Source organism: Sorex fumeus, unplaced genomic scaffold (genome assembly GCF_029834395.1).
Source record: "Sorex fumeus unplaced genomic scaffold, SorFum_2.1 ptg000061l, whole genome shotgun sequence".
Taxonomy (NCBI): domain Eukaryota; kingdom Metazoa; phylum Chordata; class Mammalia; order Eulipotyphla; family Soricidae; genus Sorex; species Sorex fumeus.
In genome coordinates, this window is record NW_026606118.1 from 40,418,774 (window position 1) to 40,436,798 (window position 18,025).

An 18,025-nucleotide genomic window follows, 5' to 3' on the forward strand; every position below is an offset into this window, starting at 1 on the left:
GCTCAGGGATTATTCCTGCCTCTGCATACACTTGGGGGTATGGTGCTGCCAGCAGGTCAATCTGTATCTGTGAGGCAAGTGCATCAGCAGCCTGATGGTGCCTTCAGACTTCCAGATACCCCAAAATTGCTGCTGTGCCTTTGGCCAGACCCCAAAAACTCGGGGCAAAGTTTACCAAGAAAGTAAACGGTCAAAAGTTAGGTATGTGGAAAACACACCCACAAACCACCTCTGGCTCAGCTATATAATTGGAGTCATGGCCTCTGGTTCCTGACTGAACTGCTTAAGGGCCATGATCCCAGAGACTCAGAAACAAATCTCGAAACCCAGCAGCTTTTGGCAGAAATGCGTCTGGTCCCTGCAGTAGGTTACTGGTCCTAGGCCAACCCAGGTGGGAATAGGTTTCGTGCCTTGGCCTGTTCCCCCTGATGGCCTGGTGACCGCCATCCTCCAGAGGCCACTGGACAGTCAGGTTTGGGCACACAGTGATGAGACACACGGGGCCTCGTGGGATGGGGGTGGAGCCAGTCCTGTCCTTCCCATCCCAATGAGACCCCAAGTCATCGCCCATGAACGGCCTCTCTAATTCCTGAACAAGCTGCTTAATGGCCCATGATCCCAGAAACTCAGAAACAAATCTCAAAACCTAGTGGCTTTTGGCAGAAATGTGTCCAGACCCCGCAGTAGGTTAACTGTCGCCAGGCCACCCCAGGGAAGAAAGGGTGCTGTCCCTCCGCCTGCTCCCCTTTGGTGGCTCAGTGGCCGCCATCCTCCAGAGGCCATTGGACAGTCTGGCTTGGGCCCGCAGTGACGAGACATGTTGGGACTCACGGGATGGGGTGGAGCCAGTCCTGTCCTCCCCGTTCCAATGAGACCCCAAGTCATCGCCCATGAACGGCCTCTCTGGCTCCTGATCAAGCTGCTCCCAGAGACTCAGGAGAAAATCTCGGAACCCAGCAGGTTTGGGCAGAAATCCCTCCAGATTTAAGTGTTAAAAGTTCAGAATTTCAAAATCACGCAGCAACTACTGCAGGCACGAGACATCATATGTTATTCATAACCAGCAATAGAAAACAAATTGTCTACTGTTGCCTTTTCAGCAGTTCTGAGTGCTGGGGTAAAATCTCAAATAATAATGGTGGGTCTGGTGTCAAAGTATTGTATTTGATCAAAGTAGAGAGAGAATAATGTGGAGATCATTTGCCCCACAGGTAGGGGGAGGGTGTGGGATGGAGGTATATTGGGGTTGTTGGGGGTAGAGAATGGGCACTGGTGAAGGTATGGGTGTTTCATTGTATGACTGAGAATTAGACCGGAAAGCTTTGTAACTGCTCTCAACGTGATTCAATAAATAAAATTATAAAAAATAAAAAAAAGTAAGGTGGAGTTCGTGCACAATTCAATCAGCTAATCAATGGCTGAATAAATAGCAGTACTCCTACATAAAAAAAAAAAAAGAAATTACCCTTGAGGGACCATATGAGGTGCTGGAGATCAGTCCTCGGTTGGCCAAATGCAAGGCAGACAATCTACTCACTGTGTTATCTCTCCAGAACTCAGCTATTTTTCTTTAAATAAGAATTCTCTCTCTCTCTCTCTCTCTCTCTCTCTCTCTCTCTCTCTCTCTCTCTCTCTCTCTCTCTCTCTCCCTCTCTACCTTCTAGAAACACCTGGAATACAAATGTTCTTAATGCTGTCCCTTATAATGCTTATGCTTTAAAAAAAATTCTTTCTACTGGTACCTTTGGTATGGTTTCCACTGTAGCATTGTAGCACTATTCTCATGTTTTTCATTGATTTGCTCAAGTGGGCATCAGTAACGTCTCCATTGTGAGACTTGTTGTTACTCTTTTTGGCATATCAAATCTACCATGGGGAGCTTGACAAGCTCTGCCATGCGGACGGGATACTTCGGTAGCTTGCCAGGCTCTCCGAGAGGGACAGGGCACTACTTATCTTTATCACTGACTTAACCTTTGGCTTCTTCCAATCGACTAGTGAACCCCCTATTACGTTTATTTGGTAGTGTTATTGTTTGGTAGTCAGCTACTTGTATCTTTAGTTCTTTGAACTCCTGTAACCCACCCCTCCCTCACCACCCCCAGTTCCGTTACGTGTCCTTTTTCATAGATTTTTTCAATTTAACATCTTCAGGATGATTGCTTTTAGGTCTCTGCAGGCTGTGGACATAGCTCTGTTGTATTAGGACAGAATTCTTTTTTCATGTTGTTGTCTTTCACTTTCATAAACCAAATGTTTTATATAGGCTTCTTATATAGTTTACCACTGAGTCACATGCTAGCCCACAAGCTGTTGTCTTGATCCGTTATGTGGAGGATTCCTATGACTTCTCATTATGTCCAGTGCCCCATGAAAATCTGGTTAGGGATGGGAACCTGTCCTTGAAAGGACCTATGTAGTGACCAGGATTTAAGGTGCCAGTATTCAGCAGTCACCAAGCTCCCCAAGATCGTTCAGATCTGGTAATAGCTGGGGAACATATAATGAGCCATGTTTTGGAGGAGGCATGGGCCACACTTACAGCTGATGATCAAGTGTGCAGTGCCTGATGACCTGGAGTCAGCAAGGGAACCAGCATGTTTTGGTGCTCTCCGACTTTGAGGTGTCTGCAGAATGCTTTCTATCAACGAGATGGGACTTGCTTGCTAGCAGTTATCTATGGAATGGCTGGGGTGAGGGTGGAGAGGCTGTACAGTTCTGTTTATCCTCAATAAGAAAGCTTGATGATGATCTTTCTGCCCTTGGTCAGCTCAGGCATTTGCTGGAGTGTGTGAAGCTCTCATGAATTTGTCCTCGGGGTCTGTTACTATGGAGAGTGATGTTTTGTGTAATGCCCACCGGCACTGCTATCATTCGTGTTGCAAGTGGTTCACCAAGAGTGTGACAGCAAGTGACTTGCACCCCTATTCATATCCCGTAGCTTCTTGCCTCCTGTTCTAGTGTTGTAAGTATTGGGTAGTAGATTAAGGTGTCTGGTAATAGTACAAGAATTCCTGCTCCCCAGTGTAAAGTTCTATACATTAGAAATATTTTCACATTTTCACTTTGTTGTGGGCTGGAGCGATAGAACAGCGTGTAGGGTGTTTGTCCTGCATGTGGCTGACCGGGCAGACCCAAGTTAGATTCCTCTGCCCCTCTCGGAGAGCCCGGCAAGCTGCCAAGAGTATCTCAGCCTCATGGCAAAGCCTGGCAAGCTCCCCGTGACATATTCAATGGGCCAAACACAATAGCAACAAGTCTCACAATGTTACTGGGCCCACTTGAGCAAACCGATGAACAACCAGAGTGACAGTGACAGTGACAGTTTGTTGTGCTAAGGTGAGATTTCATTCTTGGTCATGGTTTCATTCTTTCCAGTCCACCTGGTACATTCTTTTTTATCCCTGCTATGGAAGTTTTGGTCATTGGGGCTTTGGTCTATGTCTGTGAGAATACAAGTTTTGGCAAAGATTTGCTCTGATGATGGGTCCAGTTAAGCACAACTCTTCCATTGCTCCTCCTTGCATCACTATTGTAATTTTGTGACTAAGCACTATGCACAACCTAGCTCCTTTCATAGGGGGTAGGGGCACAACCACACACTGTGTCATATAATGATGGGATTTGCAAAAAGATGTTTAAAATAAATTTATGATTCACTATTAGCAAAGTCTGGTTCTGAATGCCTCTTATACAAATATATACCAGGATCCATTTAAATATTTCTTAGATGAGACCAGAGAGAGTGCTCGGGTTAAGTGCATGATTTGCTTGTGGAAGATCCAAGTTTGATCCCCTGCACCACATGGTCTGCTGAGCACAGCTAAAAGTGATCCTCTAGCACCAGAGACAGGAGTAGCCTACTATAGTAGTAGTACTGCCGGGCATACCCTTTCCTATGAAAACATTATCCAGGGGGTCAGGGGTAAGGAAAAAGGGGTCAGAAAGGGAAGAAAATTGAGGGACTTTGCTTCTCAATTGAGCTGGAGAGATAGTCCGTGCCTTGCACACAGCTGACCCTGGTTTGATCCACACCACTATACATGGTCCTTTGAGCACTGCCAGGAGTGATCTTTGAGCTCAGAGCCAAGAGTATAACCTAGACACTGCTGGGTGTGGTCCTCTTCCCCCAATCCTTTCTCCAAAATGAAGCCTTGATATAGAAGGGGAGGGAAGGATAACCAGGAATATAAAAACTTGTTTGGGTCCAGCTAGACCAATTAACTATGAAAAAATGGGCAAATCCAATAAACTCTCTGGATTCTTGATTTCAGTTATGCTGTTCTGTTAAATTTACAAGCATAAATCAAATAAGGTAGCCTGCCAAGCACTGATGATCCTAAGAACAGGACACGGTTAGCCATAGAGGAACTTCCTGCCATTAAGAAGAGTCTTTCTAGAGCAGAGGGATGCATATCATAGTGCTTACTGTGGCCAAGCAGAAAGTGAGTAACCAGGGGTTGTTGATATTTAAATAACTAGATGATATCAGTTGAATATCAGTTTTTCTTTCATTCTTTTACTTTTTATTTTTTAAAAAAGACTCCACACAGATAGATGAAATCATCCACTATTTATTTTTCTCCTTCTTCTGATTTACTTTACTTCACATATCACATTTTGCTGCAATGGCAAAATGCTTCTTTTTTCTTTGCCAAATAGTATTCCACATTGTTCTTTACTCAATCATTTATTTTGGTTTATGTTTGGGGGAATATTCAGCCGTGCTTGTTGGTTATTCCTGGTTCAGTGTTTAGAGTTTCTTCCAGGAGTTTATGGGGACCATGCAGTGCTAGGGATTAAGTCCAGGACTCCTGCATGCAAAGAATCTTTTTAACCTCTTGAACTATCTCTCCAGCTTCCAATTATCCCTCATCATTTTTTATATCTTAGCTATAATAAAGATACTATAATAAGCATTCAGTAGGTAACTTTTCAAGTTAATGATTCCACAATTAAACGTATTATTTTACAATTTTAAAAATGAAAGAAAAATCAGTTTAAAGTACTTTAATGGCAATGGGAGCCACTGCAATGTAAGATGTTTGAAAATTGTTTTGGCAATTTAGAGGATGAAATTTCCTGTGAACTATCAAATTATTAGCTGATTCCTCACTTCAAAGGAGGAATTTGTCATTTTTTAAGACTAAGTAGCACTTTCTTTATGCAAGGGATAATTTTAAGTGCTTTCATCAGCATTACATCATCAGGTGGTTATTATTATTATTTCCACATTGTGGCAAAAGAAAAGCAAGCACACACAGATTAAGTTACTTACCAAGATAGCACAGCCAGACAGCTCTATAACTGAGATTCAAACCCAGGATGTCTCACTCCAGAGAATTTATGTCTTTACCACAATGTTTTTCTTTTTCTGTCTTTTTAAGTCTTTACAAACTTTTGAGTTTTTTCCTGGGAGACTAGATCATATGAGTTGCTAAAAGAGACTGTGTGTTTTGTGTGTGTGTGTGTGTGTGTGTGTGTGTGTGTGTGTGTGTGTGTGTGTGTGTATTCCAGGTAGAACGGGGAACATATATTAATGCCTTGGGCCAAATCTATCCACATTTCTGATCCTTTGGCAGATCTATTAGGAATACAAGATGTGACAAGAAAATAAGAGTAAGCCTTGAGGAGTATGTATTAATAATAAAACCTTTTTAACAGTTTTCAAGGTTGACACAATGCCTCAATTTTCCCATTTGCTTATTTGAATCTTCAAATATCAAAGAGTTTACTTTAGTTGGGTATTATGCGAAATGTGGTTGATCCATCAGTCAGTGGAGATTGAGGTTAAGCCAAGTATTCCCATGAGAATTAAAGGCTGAACTGATTGGCTTCCTTCCAGTGTTTTCAAAGTATGTCAAGGTGAGGAAGATGGATTAGTGCTGAGACATGAGAAGACATGACTTATCACCCAAGCTTCTTGAACTGAAATGTGTTTCTTTTCCAGTATTTTCTCTAAGAGTTATTTAAGTGAGATCAGGGTTTCTTTCTCTACCCCTGTGTTTAAGTGGTTGATAAATGGTGGACCCCATTGACGGTAAATAGATCACTAAGATTATCTAATGGTTTCTACTTCAATGAATTTTGATACCCTTCATTTACAAGATTGGCATTGAAAACCCTCTACAATAGGGTAGATTCTCTGGGCATGCATGTGGCTAATAGGCATCCAAGTCGACATACTTTGTGAGGACTGTTGTTCACTGAATAGAAATTCCTGCACCCTGCTGGATGGTTCCTTTATTTCTTGATGGTTCTGAGACTGGATGCACAATTCTGTGCAAGGAATCAAATTGTCTTTCTTTCTCGCACTCCATCATGCTTTGTGTATGGCTGCCTCAAGAAGGATAGGGCATCCCACATGGCTCCCACAAGCAGTAGAATAGACAATATGGGAATAACAACAACAAAAATGCTATGGCTAAGGTGGGACATCTTTATAGAAGAGATTTCATGGTCATAGGAAGAGACTTTCATTACCCTGAGTTGAGGTGGGAATTGGTTAATTCTAAGAATCCAAATTTTCAGTATAAAAAGATTAGTAGATGACTCATCTCTCTAATCACTTTGCTCTACTACCTAAACAGTGAGACACTATTGCCTTAGGTAGTGCCACACTGTAAAGATCCCTAGCAGCAGCAACACTTCAAAGTACTTAGAGGGAAATGTCTTTTTTTTTTGCAGGAGTGGGGGTGGGGGTGAGGGAATAAACTAAGTTCAATGCAAATAAAAATGATTTGGTTACGCCAAATCTTGATAGTGATTTACAGATACACTAATGTGGCAGTTACTGGTCATTAGTAGCTAACTTTTTAAAGAATTCAATTGCTCACAATCACCCAAGTCACATTTCCAGTATTCAACACGAGTATAGTAGCTAGTGGCTATCATAAAGGACAGAACATATTCACAGGACATTTCCACCATCATAGAAAGTTGAACTGGGCAGCATACTTAGAAAAGAAAAAGTTTCCCCAAATATTCTACCAAGACGCACCATTTGGGGATCAGAGCAGCAGATCCAGGTTTGGGGATCAGAGCATTTTCTATATTTTTCAGATTTGGGGATCAGAGCATTTTCATATTCTACCAAGAAGCACCATTTGGGGATCAGAGCAGCAGATCCAGATTTGGGGATCAGAGCAGCATACAGCAGATAGGGCACTTGCTTTTTTCATGCAGCCAACCCAGTTTTGATCCTCAGCTTCCAATATAGTCCCTTGAGCCCACCAGGGATGATCACTGAGCACAGAGTCAGGAGTAAGCCCCGAGCACAGACAGATGCTGCCACCAAACCAAACCAAACCAAACCAAACCAAACCAACCAACCAACCAACCAACCAACCAACCAAACCCCAAACCAAAGAAACACTATTTGGTTGTCTGATTAACCACCCCAAGGATGCCCAATTTAGTTTTTATTCCAGCCACTATATATTTGAAGAAGGGAAGGCAGTATGACCTAATTTTTTATGTGAATTATAAAGCAAAATTATTCAGAAAAGACAGAGTGTTAAGGGGTCGGTATGAATACACTTACAGGCAATACGGTAGAAACAGAATGTGATGTGCTAAGGTAGGGTTTCCCTTGAATAAGGAATATTTGTGTGATCTAATTTGGAGCAAAAGGAAGTGGTTAAAGACATTTTTGCTATGTGTAGAGGGGGAAGTATAACTGATCTAGAGTTTCTGAAATTTCCTTTAGCTTTTGACTGTATTAGTGAAAGTAGGGTAAGAATCATTAAGAGGATCCTAGCTAGTATTTGCTTCCCTTTCTGATTTAAGATTTTCTTGATGCTTTTCTACAAAATACATTTGATACTTGAACAACACGAGTTTGTGTTCAAACATCATATACATATTCAATCAACTTTGGATTGAATCTCCTGCTTGGAGATTCAATCTCTTGGAGGTTGAGTACAAACTGTACAAGGATTTTAGACGGCACGGGTATTGGCACCTCAACTGCAAAGTGCTGCTGAAGGTCAATTGTAATTCTTTTATTAATGTTATTTTGGTGTCTCTAAAACTTTAAACAGTATCAAGGAAGATGCTGTTATTTTAGGGCAGTCATAGAGCATATGCTTTGCAAGGATGAGCCACTGGGTTCTATCCCTGTTGCACCATCTGCCTCCCCGCCCCGCCCCAATCCTCCAAACACAAACACAGAATCATGGGAAGGGAAGTAAAATGAAGATAATACTTCTCTACTTAGTTCAGGGTGTCCCTTATGGCTTATTGCTTGGGGATATTGTTAAATAATTTTCAGCAGTCTGGAAAAGTTATGTGCTTTCCCTTCCATATTAGTTCTTTGATGTAGACTTATGAACTGAGGAATTGAAAAGAAATGAAGACTGTTGAAGTCTTAATCTTTGGGGATTAGGAGAGAAGAGGATGCCAAGGAAAACTGATCATAGGGTAAGGTTTCCTATTGTGGACATTTGGAAACAGATCAAGAAAGAGAAACAAATAGGAGGAGGTAGAAAAGAAGGATAGAAGGATTAAGAATAGATGAAGTTCTAAAGCCAAAAGTTGACTCCAAATACTGTAATAAGAGCAGTTTTCTTGAACTGATGAGAGACTAAGAGGGTGGCAAAAGGGAATTTCCAGTGTCACTGAAAACATGAACACCGACCTTAGTCTTGGATATTTCATCACCCTCTCACGCAAAGCAAAAACTCCAGCATCCAACAAGTATCTGTTGAACGAACCCTCAGGAAAAGAAAATCAGAGTGCATAAATTCCTTTATTGAAAATATTGGGAGAGCACTGCATTACATACTTAATATCCATAAATGAAGGATATTCACACATTTCTGATTGGACAATACCATTTTAAAGAGAGAACACAACATTTGGGTATGCTCTCACAAGTATAATATTAGGAGCTAAACTAGGTAAGAGTGAGCTATATGCAAATGGTCTTTGTTTTTGTTAATAGCATATGTTTGCAAATGGTACAAATAGTAAACATGACCATAATGAGACATTCCTTATATCTCACACTAACACATTATTTAACAAGCAGATTTTAAGGTGAAATCACCAAATGTTAATAGCTGTTATAGGAGAACTTGGGTGAAACCATACCCAGGCTATTCACAATTTTATAGCATTAAAATTTGCAGGGAATGTGAATGTAATAAAATAATTACTGATCTTACAGGAAGCCACATGGAAATTGGTTTGTTCACTTTTTAAAATAGTCTAAAATAAGAGAATAAGCTAAGGAAAATATTCTGTCAGCTTAATACTATCACTATAAAGAAACATTTTAATGCAAGTATATAAATATTGTTATTAATCTTTCCTAATAAAGATCACTGAAGATGTAAGTTATGACAGACCACTTCTCAGCTTTGGCAATTACCATACATTTTTTCCATTAGCAGTCTTTGGCTTTCAAAAAAGTCTAGTAATGAGTAACACTGGTTAGATTTGAAAAAAGATGTAATTACTATTAATAAGTTTTTTATGTGACAATGAATCAATATTAAAGAACAGGTGTTCTTATTTCAATAGTGAAATGCTTTTATTTGCATTACTTTTTATATCAAACAGAAGAGTACAGAGAACAAAACAAAAGGCTAATTTGACTTTTAAAAATAATATATAAAATACCAAAAGTAGGGCTGAAGCAATAGTACCACGGGTAGGGAGCTTGTCTTGCAAATGGTCAACGTGGGTTCTATCCCTGGCACCACACATGGCTCCCCAAGCCTCACCAGAGTGATCCTTAAGCACAGAGTTGGGAGTAAACCCTGAGCATAGCTAGGTGTGGCTCCCCTCCCTCCCCCCAAAAAAACCCCAATAAAATAAAATAAAATATGCAGGAGTGAAAACACTCAGTTCCTTTTAAAACAGAGGTTATTCTGTTCATATAACAACTGGGGGACGTTATGGATAAAACACCTAGGAAAATTAAAATATTTGTATTAACATATGATTTTAAAATAAATGAAATACTTTTTTTTCAGAAGCAGGGTTTGCTCTCTGAATTTGTTGATAAGGGTATTTATTTCTGTAAATACCAAGTTATAATGGACAGAAATTGCTTATTATTAACAACTAAGTTCAAATTAGCTGAAAATGTACCTTTTAAAAACTAACTTGAAAACTGGCCTACAACAATAAAATCACTGACCATTATAACATAAGTATTTAAAAATTCAAATATATATACTATTTAAGATTTATCACCCTAAACAATCAGGGCAAAGAAAAAGTCAATAAAAAACTATATAAATCAAATGAATTTGTTTCCAAAACATAGCACAATATGTATACATTTCTTTATTTCAAGATTTGACACATTAAAAGAAAAAAAACTACAAACACATTCAGACAATATACTAGAAACAATAAATAGTTTTTTTAAAAAAAAATCATATATTCCCTTTAAGCATTGTGCACCTTCAATTTTTCTAAACAAGACTAATTTTTTTCCATGGCAAACAACAGAACAGTATGCTGTACATTTTGGTAATGAAAATTAAGCTGATAAATACACAAGGCCTGTATATATTTCCACAGTATCTTTTTTTTCACAGTTACCAAAAATAAAAATGGCATTCAACTCATACATCTATAAATACTCTGATTCCTCACTGGATGGATTGAAAAAGTGGAAGCACAAAGTCTTTTAACAATTTGGACTTCAAATGTCTTCCTTCAGTGTCTGCCTCCCCCACATTTACCCTTTGGATTCTCTCTGCAGTTCGGTCATGCTCTGAGATATGAGGGCAGGAAGGAAGCTTTACGGTGGGATGAGGCAGTCTGGGCTGAGGCATCATCTTCCAGCCAGCTTTAGGAGAGCTGATCTATTCCAGCCCTTTTCATGTTATGTTTAAGGCAGTCTGAATTTCACTCAAATGTCCAAACCTCAAGGTCTTGAACTATGAAGTCTTCCTTTTTGGAAAGAATATCATTATTGAAAGTGCTGCAAGAATTGCTTCGTCCATGGTATAAGTCAGCATCTAGCCATAAGCCAAAGCGTCCCCTGAAAAGGTTAAACAAACCAAAAAGGGGAAAATATTTCAGTCTCATACAGCATGCTCTGACCTCCCCAGCCCCATCCTTTTTCCTTTCTGTTACAGACAAAACCCCTGGTAAAATAAAGGGTTCCTTCTCTTTAATTTATTTACATTCCTAAAAGTCAAGTGGTAATAGTTCTTCATTTAGACATATAAATAAATAATCTTATCTTTGATTCTCAGTGTCATGTGTTAGGTCATTGTCCTAATTAATCTAACCACAAAATCACCTGACACCAGGGTTCTGGTTACCCATTCAAAACAGACCCACTCAAGTCAGGTGATAAATGACAACGACAAAAATCTTACCCTCCACCACCAAGTTCTAAAGAGGTTATGTCTCCATTGATAAAGTATGAGTTTTCTCCGCTCCACTTAAAGACCTGTGGGCAGAAACAAGACACAGGACCCTCATTTCAGTCTGCAGAATTAGCCAACGGGAGAATTAGGATAGTAGCTCTGAGTGGAGGGGAAGGAAACAATCCACTATTGAGGAAGCTCCCGACTTCAGACCTTTCCCTCACCAGGCTGAGGTCCTAGAATGTTTGTCAAGTGGGAAGGGTTTCTCAGGCACACAGTGGTGCTGATAATTAGCAATCTCTCTCCGCATCCTAAACTCAACAGCGTTAATCAACAGGGGCCATGTGACCAGTGGGCCTCAAGGATATTCCAAGAGGATCAGGGGTGAAAATCATGCAAACCAGGATCATAGCATGAGACTAGGGGACTAAGGGAGGGGAAGTCACAGGAAAGAAACAAGGTCAGAAGGGGACAAAGTGGAAAAAATAGGTTGTGAAACACTTTCCTAGATCATGCAAAGACAGCTCCCAAGACCCAGGGGAGGGACTCACAGCTGCTGAGGTGCTACCCTTACACACTGCTGACCCATCTGGAGGAAACAGATCAGCTGCAACTCTGGCAACATCTGCACACTCTATCGCCTCTGACAGCAGGATATTGGGAAATGAGATATTTCTCCCATACACTTACCTTGAAATTGGGGCTAAACGTGTAGAGAAAAGTTTCTCCTGTTCCATAGTAGTGGTCACTGAACTTGAAAGGATGAGTTGCATATGCCCCAAAAATCTGTCAAAAGAAACCAGAAATATTATCTATTTTCAAATCTAAACCTCTTCCCCTAAAGGTGTTCTGAACTACTTTACTACAGTCCTGTTCTGGGAGCACATTATACCTCTCTTTGGCAAAGTAAATTAGAACTCAAATTAAAAAACAAAACACCAACAAACATAAATTATAATAAATAAAATAAATACATAAAGTAAAAATAATAAATATAATAATAAATAGTAAACAAAACACCAACAAACATAAATAAACAGCAGGTCTAATTGAATTCCAAGTGGGTCAGATTACTTTTTTATCAAAGACCGAGATAGTTGCAGTTCTCTTTTAATTTTTTATAAGAGCTATACTTCATTATGCTCGGTGGCAGTTGGTCCAGGGGATTAAACTAGTACCTTATGTATACCAGAATTAGCTCTACCACTTGAGTTATATATCCTTGGGCTGTTTCAATTTTAAATGACTTTCAGAGTCCATTGTGGAGACATTTTCTTAGTGATAGGAACAGCATATTTGGAATATTAATCAACACATATATCATAAATAACAAGATGTAACTTGCAGACAAAAACAAGTTCCTTGAAGAACAAAGTTAGGTCTCTTATGTCTTTTATAAGCGAAATCATGACTAGACACCCAGAGAAAAATGTTTTTCTCCCTTTAAATAAATTCTCCATATGCTTATATAAAATTCTATCTTTAACATGACTGATGTATCTGACTTTAATATGACTAATACGTCTTACTGCAAAATGGCTTTCAAGAAAAAAAGAAATATTATGGCTTTTAAAATATCCTAGGTATTTTAAAATGGAATACAGTGAGTTTCATATGCAATTGAGATGTATTTAAATCAATTCTTCCATTTTTCTCGAAGAAGAACCAACTTACTAAGGAATAACATTTTCAGAATATGCCTTTCTACTGCCTCAGCTTCCCAATACTTCTGCTTAGAGTTGTATCTGTACCTGCAGAAGTGAGTATTGGCCAAGAGTGAGTATAAATATTTTGAAAACATCCGTAGGTATTGTGATATAACTTCTATTCTGTTTTATTGAACACTGGTCTTAATGGAGATTATGTTTAAATTATCAAATAGTGTTTCTAAATTATTTTAGCTGCATTGTAGTAACTGTGCACTTTGACATACTGAATATTAGGAAGAGGAGAAATCTGGAAACTCTAACCAAGATTTTTCATATTTCTTGCACCTTAGCCTAGAGCTGTTAAGAACAAATGAAAACAAGACGGCACTAAAAACATTTTTGTCAAATGACATTTTCCTTTCTAAGTTCAGTAAAGAAATAATACAACACTGAGATAAGCATTTGTTTTTAAAATGTGTTAACTTTTGAGGAGGTCAATGGCTATAGGTGGAAGAAAACAGATCCCCTCTAATCAATGAATAAGAAAATTAATCTTTATTCTTTTACCCTCTGCAGGACTTTAAATAATCACAGCAACAATAGTCATTTGGAGAGAAGCCTGCGTAGCAGGGTCTTTTGGGTGGTGGGATGTCACTAGAACTTCGGTGGTGGGTGTGGAGAATCCTATACATACTGTACAAATGTTGAGCTCCAACCATAAAACTGTACACTAATGATAAATCAGTGAGGGAAATAATGAGGAGCTGGAGAGATAGTACAGTGGTTAAGGCATTTGCCTGGCATGTGTAGACTTGGGTTCAATCCCAGGCACCTCATACGGTTCCCTGATCCTGAGTACAGAGTCAGGGGTAAGCCTGAGAATCACCATATGTGCCCTGAATACTGCCAGGTACAGACTCAAGACAAAAATTAAAAAGTTAAAAAAAAGGTTGGGGGGGATGATACTAATCCCCCCACCCCGTATCCCAACCAAAAAAGGGCACTAAGTACTAAGTTATATATTTTGATGCATTAATTCTCTATCAGAAAATTAAGGATCTTTTGATGTGATAGAGAACAAAAGTAAAATGAAAAAAATGTAAAGATGAGGTATCTGATAACACCAAAAAATACAGCTTATTTAAAATCTCTAGTACTGTGTTTAGGTATAAAAATTTCCATTTTCTTTTTTTCTATTTATTTAGAAATTGTATAAAATAACATACATATAATGGTATTCTTGGGTCTCTGCCAAAAAAAAAGAATATATTCAGCATACCAGAGCAAATGAACCCATGAGAAAAAAAGAGACAACCAAAAGAGATAAAAGTAAAAGGTCAATATAACAAAACCTATTAATGTACATTTCCTTTTCTTATTTCTCTTTGCTTCTTTAGTAAAGAAAAAAATATATAAAGTAGAAATCATAATTTTTGGTAGGTTTACAATATAAATTATATACAGCATACCATAAAATAGAATTATGTAATAGGATAATACAGAGGTAACTTTTATATATCACTGGAATTGTTAGTGAAAGTCAGACTGATTAATTGCATAAAGATTATACTTTTCTATACTGGCTTATGGTATATATTACTCTATGATTTGATTTGGGGCTGGAGCGATAGCACAGCGGTAGGGCGTTTGCCTTGCATGCAGCTGGCCCGGCCGAGCCAGGTTCGATTCCTCCACCCCTCCCTCTCGGTGAGTCTGGCGAGCTACCGAGAGTATCTCACCCACATGGCAAAGCCTGGCAAGCTCCCTGTGACGTATTCTATATGTCAAAGACAGTAACAAGAAGTCTCACGATGGAGCCATTACTGGGCCCACTCGAACAAATCAATGAACAACGGGAGGACAGTGCTACAGTGCAGATTTGATTTGATTAAATTTAGTCCTCTTTTCCAGGGTGGTTTCTTCGGTTATTCTATAAAGTTTATTTTTTCTTGACTTCAAAACAGCCTCCTCCTGGGGCCAGAGAGATAGTACAGTGGATAAGGCACTTCGCTTGTGCACAGCCAACACAGGTTCAATCCTCAGTCCCTCCAGGATTGATCCCTGAGCACAGAGCCAGGAGTAGCCCTGAGTATAGCCAGGTGTGGTTCACTTCCTCTTCACATCCTCAAAAGCTCTCCTTAGCCATCTCCCTTGTTTTTTTCTGTTTTTGGTTTTTGGGGTCATGTCCAGGGGTTATTCCTGGTTTTGAGTTCAGGAATTACTCCTAGTGCTTGGGGGACCATATGAGATGCTAGGGATTGAACCCAGGTTAGCCAAGTGCAAGGCAAATGCTCTACCCGCTGTATAATTGCTCCAGCCCACCATATCCTTTGTTCTCTCTGATAAACTGGAAGGTTTATGTTTAGCTTAGTTCCATTCGTGGAGTTTTCACCCTCCTCTTTATTCTTCACCACAGTTTTCATTGATCCTAGAGGGCCCCTTGGCTCGAATTTCCAGTATTTTCCTAGAATCATATGGTCAGAGTTCTTACTGATGATCGGCTTCTTCCCTTGTAGCTAGGAGTTGGGCCTTTTGTGCTGAAGGTGGTACTTTAGCTAATGAATAATCGTTTTATAAGCAAGGTGTTGGGAAGGGGTACTAGGCACAGGGGTCTTGGATCACTTAGGAACTTCTGGCCCATAAGCTGAGTCAAGGGAATCAGAGGCTGGTATTCTCAGCCTGCCATGTCCGGGTTCAGCATCTGCCCTCCAAGCAAGGGCTGGGTGGAGAAATAGCCTCCTGCTTCCTGCCACACGCAGGCATGCACATACACACACTCTAGGACACCATTACCTGGACACACGAACCTCAGAAACACAGATCCTGGCAGAGGATAAAGTGCCCCTTAAGAGTATTATCATAGCATTTCCCGGAAAGCTGGGGTAGAAGGAGCCCCATCTTCTAGTCCACACCTGCCCAGGAACTTCATCCAGCCAAACTGGGCATGGGGGAGGAGGTTGAGCATCACTAATAAACACTAAGATTTATGAGCTTTTCTTTGAATAAATATTTCTTCACTCATTGCATGCCCTTAGGACAATTTCCAGGGATATAAGTGATTGTTTCCACAATAATACCTACTGGCTATGCTGCTTTCACTGGGATTGATATTGAAGAGTTCCTCCCTTCTGACATGCTGCATCGATAATAATTCTTATTAGAATTTTATAGAATTTACTTTCAGATAAATCTGCAGGCATTGTTCTGTCATGCTCTGAATAGAGCAAAGCCACCTTCTTTCCTTGGGGAGTGACGGGGCAGGGAATGGAGAGTTACTGTACAGGTTCCTTTCAGGTGCCTCCAGGCTACTAGATTCAGGAAGATTCCACCCCAGACAACGGTGAGGGCCTCCTTTATAAATCTGCTAAGAGGAAGCTGGGAAAAACCATGCTTCATGAATAGGTTCAACATCTTCAACAAGTTTGGTATCTTCTAAGTAGTAGAAGATACCAAATGCTTAAAATCAATGCTTAAAATCTCACATTCAGCAAGCATTTGTTATACATTTGCTAATGGGTGAATAAATGAATACTTAATGAATATCACCATCAACAACTTAAAGATATAAAAGAAATTCTTCCTGATACTGCCTAATTTATACTTATGGTGAAGGTTTGTGTGTGAAGTCTATAGCATCGAGCCATACCCTCTAAAATAGACCATGTTATTTCTCAAACATTGCACTATTTTCCAAAGCTTTTAAAATTTAAAACATATTTTAATTATTTTGGGCAGGAGCGATAGCACCGCAGTAGGGCATTTGCCTTGCGCGCAGCCAGCCCAGACAAGCCGGGTTCGATTCCTCTGCCCCACTCGGAGAGGCAAAGCCTGGCCAGCTACCTGTGAAGTATTCAATATGCCAAATACAGTAACAACAAGTCTCACGATGGAGACGTTACTGGGCCTGCTCGAGCAAATCGATGAACAACGGGAGGACCGTGACCGTGATTTTAATTATTTTAATTTCTGATCTATCACTACTCATTATTTGGGGCTCATTATTAGATAAAATACCATCAATCATGACATAATTATAGTTAACAAAGAAGAACCCTTCCCTTCCAATCTTATAATTTTACTGCATAAAGTACTAGAAAATATCATGGTTGAAAAGGCAGTGCCTTCAACATCCTCTTTTTCTCCGTTAAATTTTCCCTGAGGCAAATTATGACAGAAAAGACCTAGTTCCCTTAAAAATGATCCTAATTATCTCAATGCTTAAAATCTCACATTCAGTAAGCATTTGTTATACATTTGCTAATGGGTGAATAAATGAATACTTAATGAATATCACCATCAACAACTTAAAGATGTAAAAGAAATTCTTCCTGATACTGCCTATGAAATTAATTAAAACTGAAACGAATTAAGAAACAGACTTGATCAATGCATGCGTGTGTGTGTGTGTGTGTGTGTGTGTGTGTGTGTGTGTGTGTGTGCAGGAAGCAAAAGCCTGACTGGCTAAATGAAAGTGTGAGGGAAAAGACAGGACAGATTCCATTCGCATATAGAGTTGTGGAAAGGAGTACCTGAGGGTGATTCCTGGATTTCATCAGTTCCTCCAAGACTATACTGTAATACAGACAACTCAATGAGCAATGAAATCAAGCACTACCTCTTGTCCCACACTAGTGGGGCTCTTCAGCTACAGCACACCACTGCTGTGACTGACTGGTCCCTATCAGCAACCATGCAGGTGTTTATGGAAACAAAATGGTTAACTGGCAAAAAATTAAATAAATAAACTCTAATAAGGCACAGGAACTTCTTTTTGCAGCTCTCTTCAAATGCAGATTTGACTTTACCCAAATGTCTCTAGCTTGGATTATGGTGACTGTATTTGGAGAAATACTTCATTTACTTTTATTTTTCAGAGATTTTTCTGAAGTAAAGACTCTTTCTGCAGGGCAATTTAGCATAACAATTGGTATACACCCCAAAATACTTTAGCTCAGAAAAAGCGCACAGAGAAAAGACAGATGACATATGTTGCCTGCTCAGACATAGAGTCTGGGGGAAAGTAATTCACTGCATCAGTCA

At 39.6% G+C, this 18,025-nt stretch overlaps 1 protein-coding gene across 1 annotated transcript in view; it reads right to left on the minus strand.

Annotated features, from left to right (window-relative positions):
• Positions 1 to 8,730: 8,730 nt before the first annotated feature.
• NCOA7 (nuclear receptor coactivator 7) overlaps positions 8,731 to 18,025 on the minus strand; it is a 179,562-nt gene continuing 170,267 nt past the window's right edge. Inside the window, exons 14-16 of the mRNA XM_056125866.1 lie at positions 12,027 to 12,122; positions 11,346 to 11,419; positions 8,731 to 11,002 (exon numbers count right to left, since the gene is read on the minus strand). Of these exons, the coding sequence (XP_055981841.1) occupies positions 10,867 to 11,002; positions 11,346 to 11,419; positions 12,027 to 12,122 (306 nt within the window). The 3' untranslated portion in view covers positions 8,731 to 10,866. The remainder of the gene's footprint in view (positions 11,003 to 11,345; positions 11,420 to 12,026; positions 12,123 to 18,025) is intronic.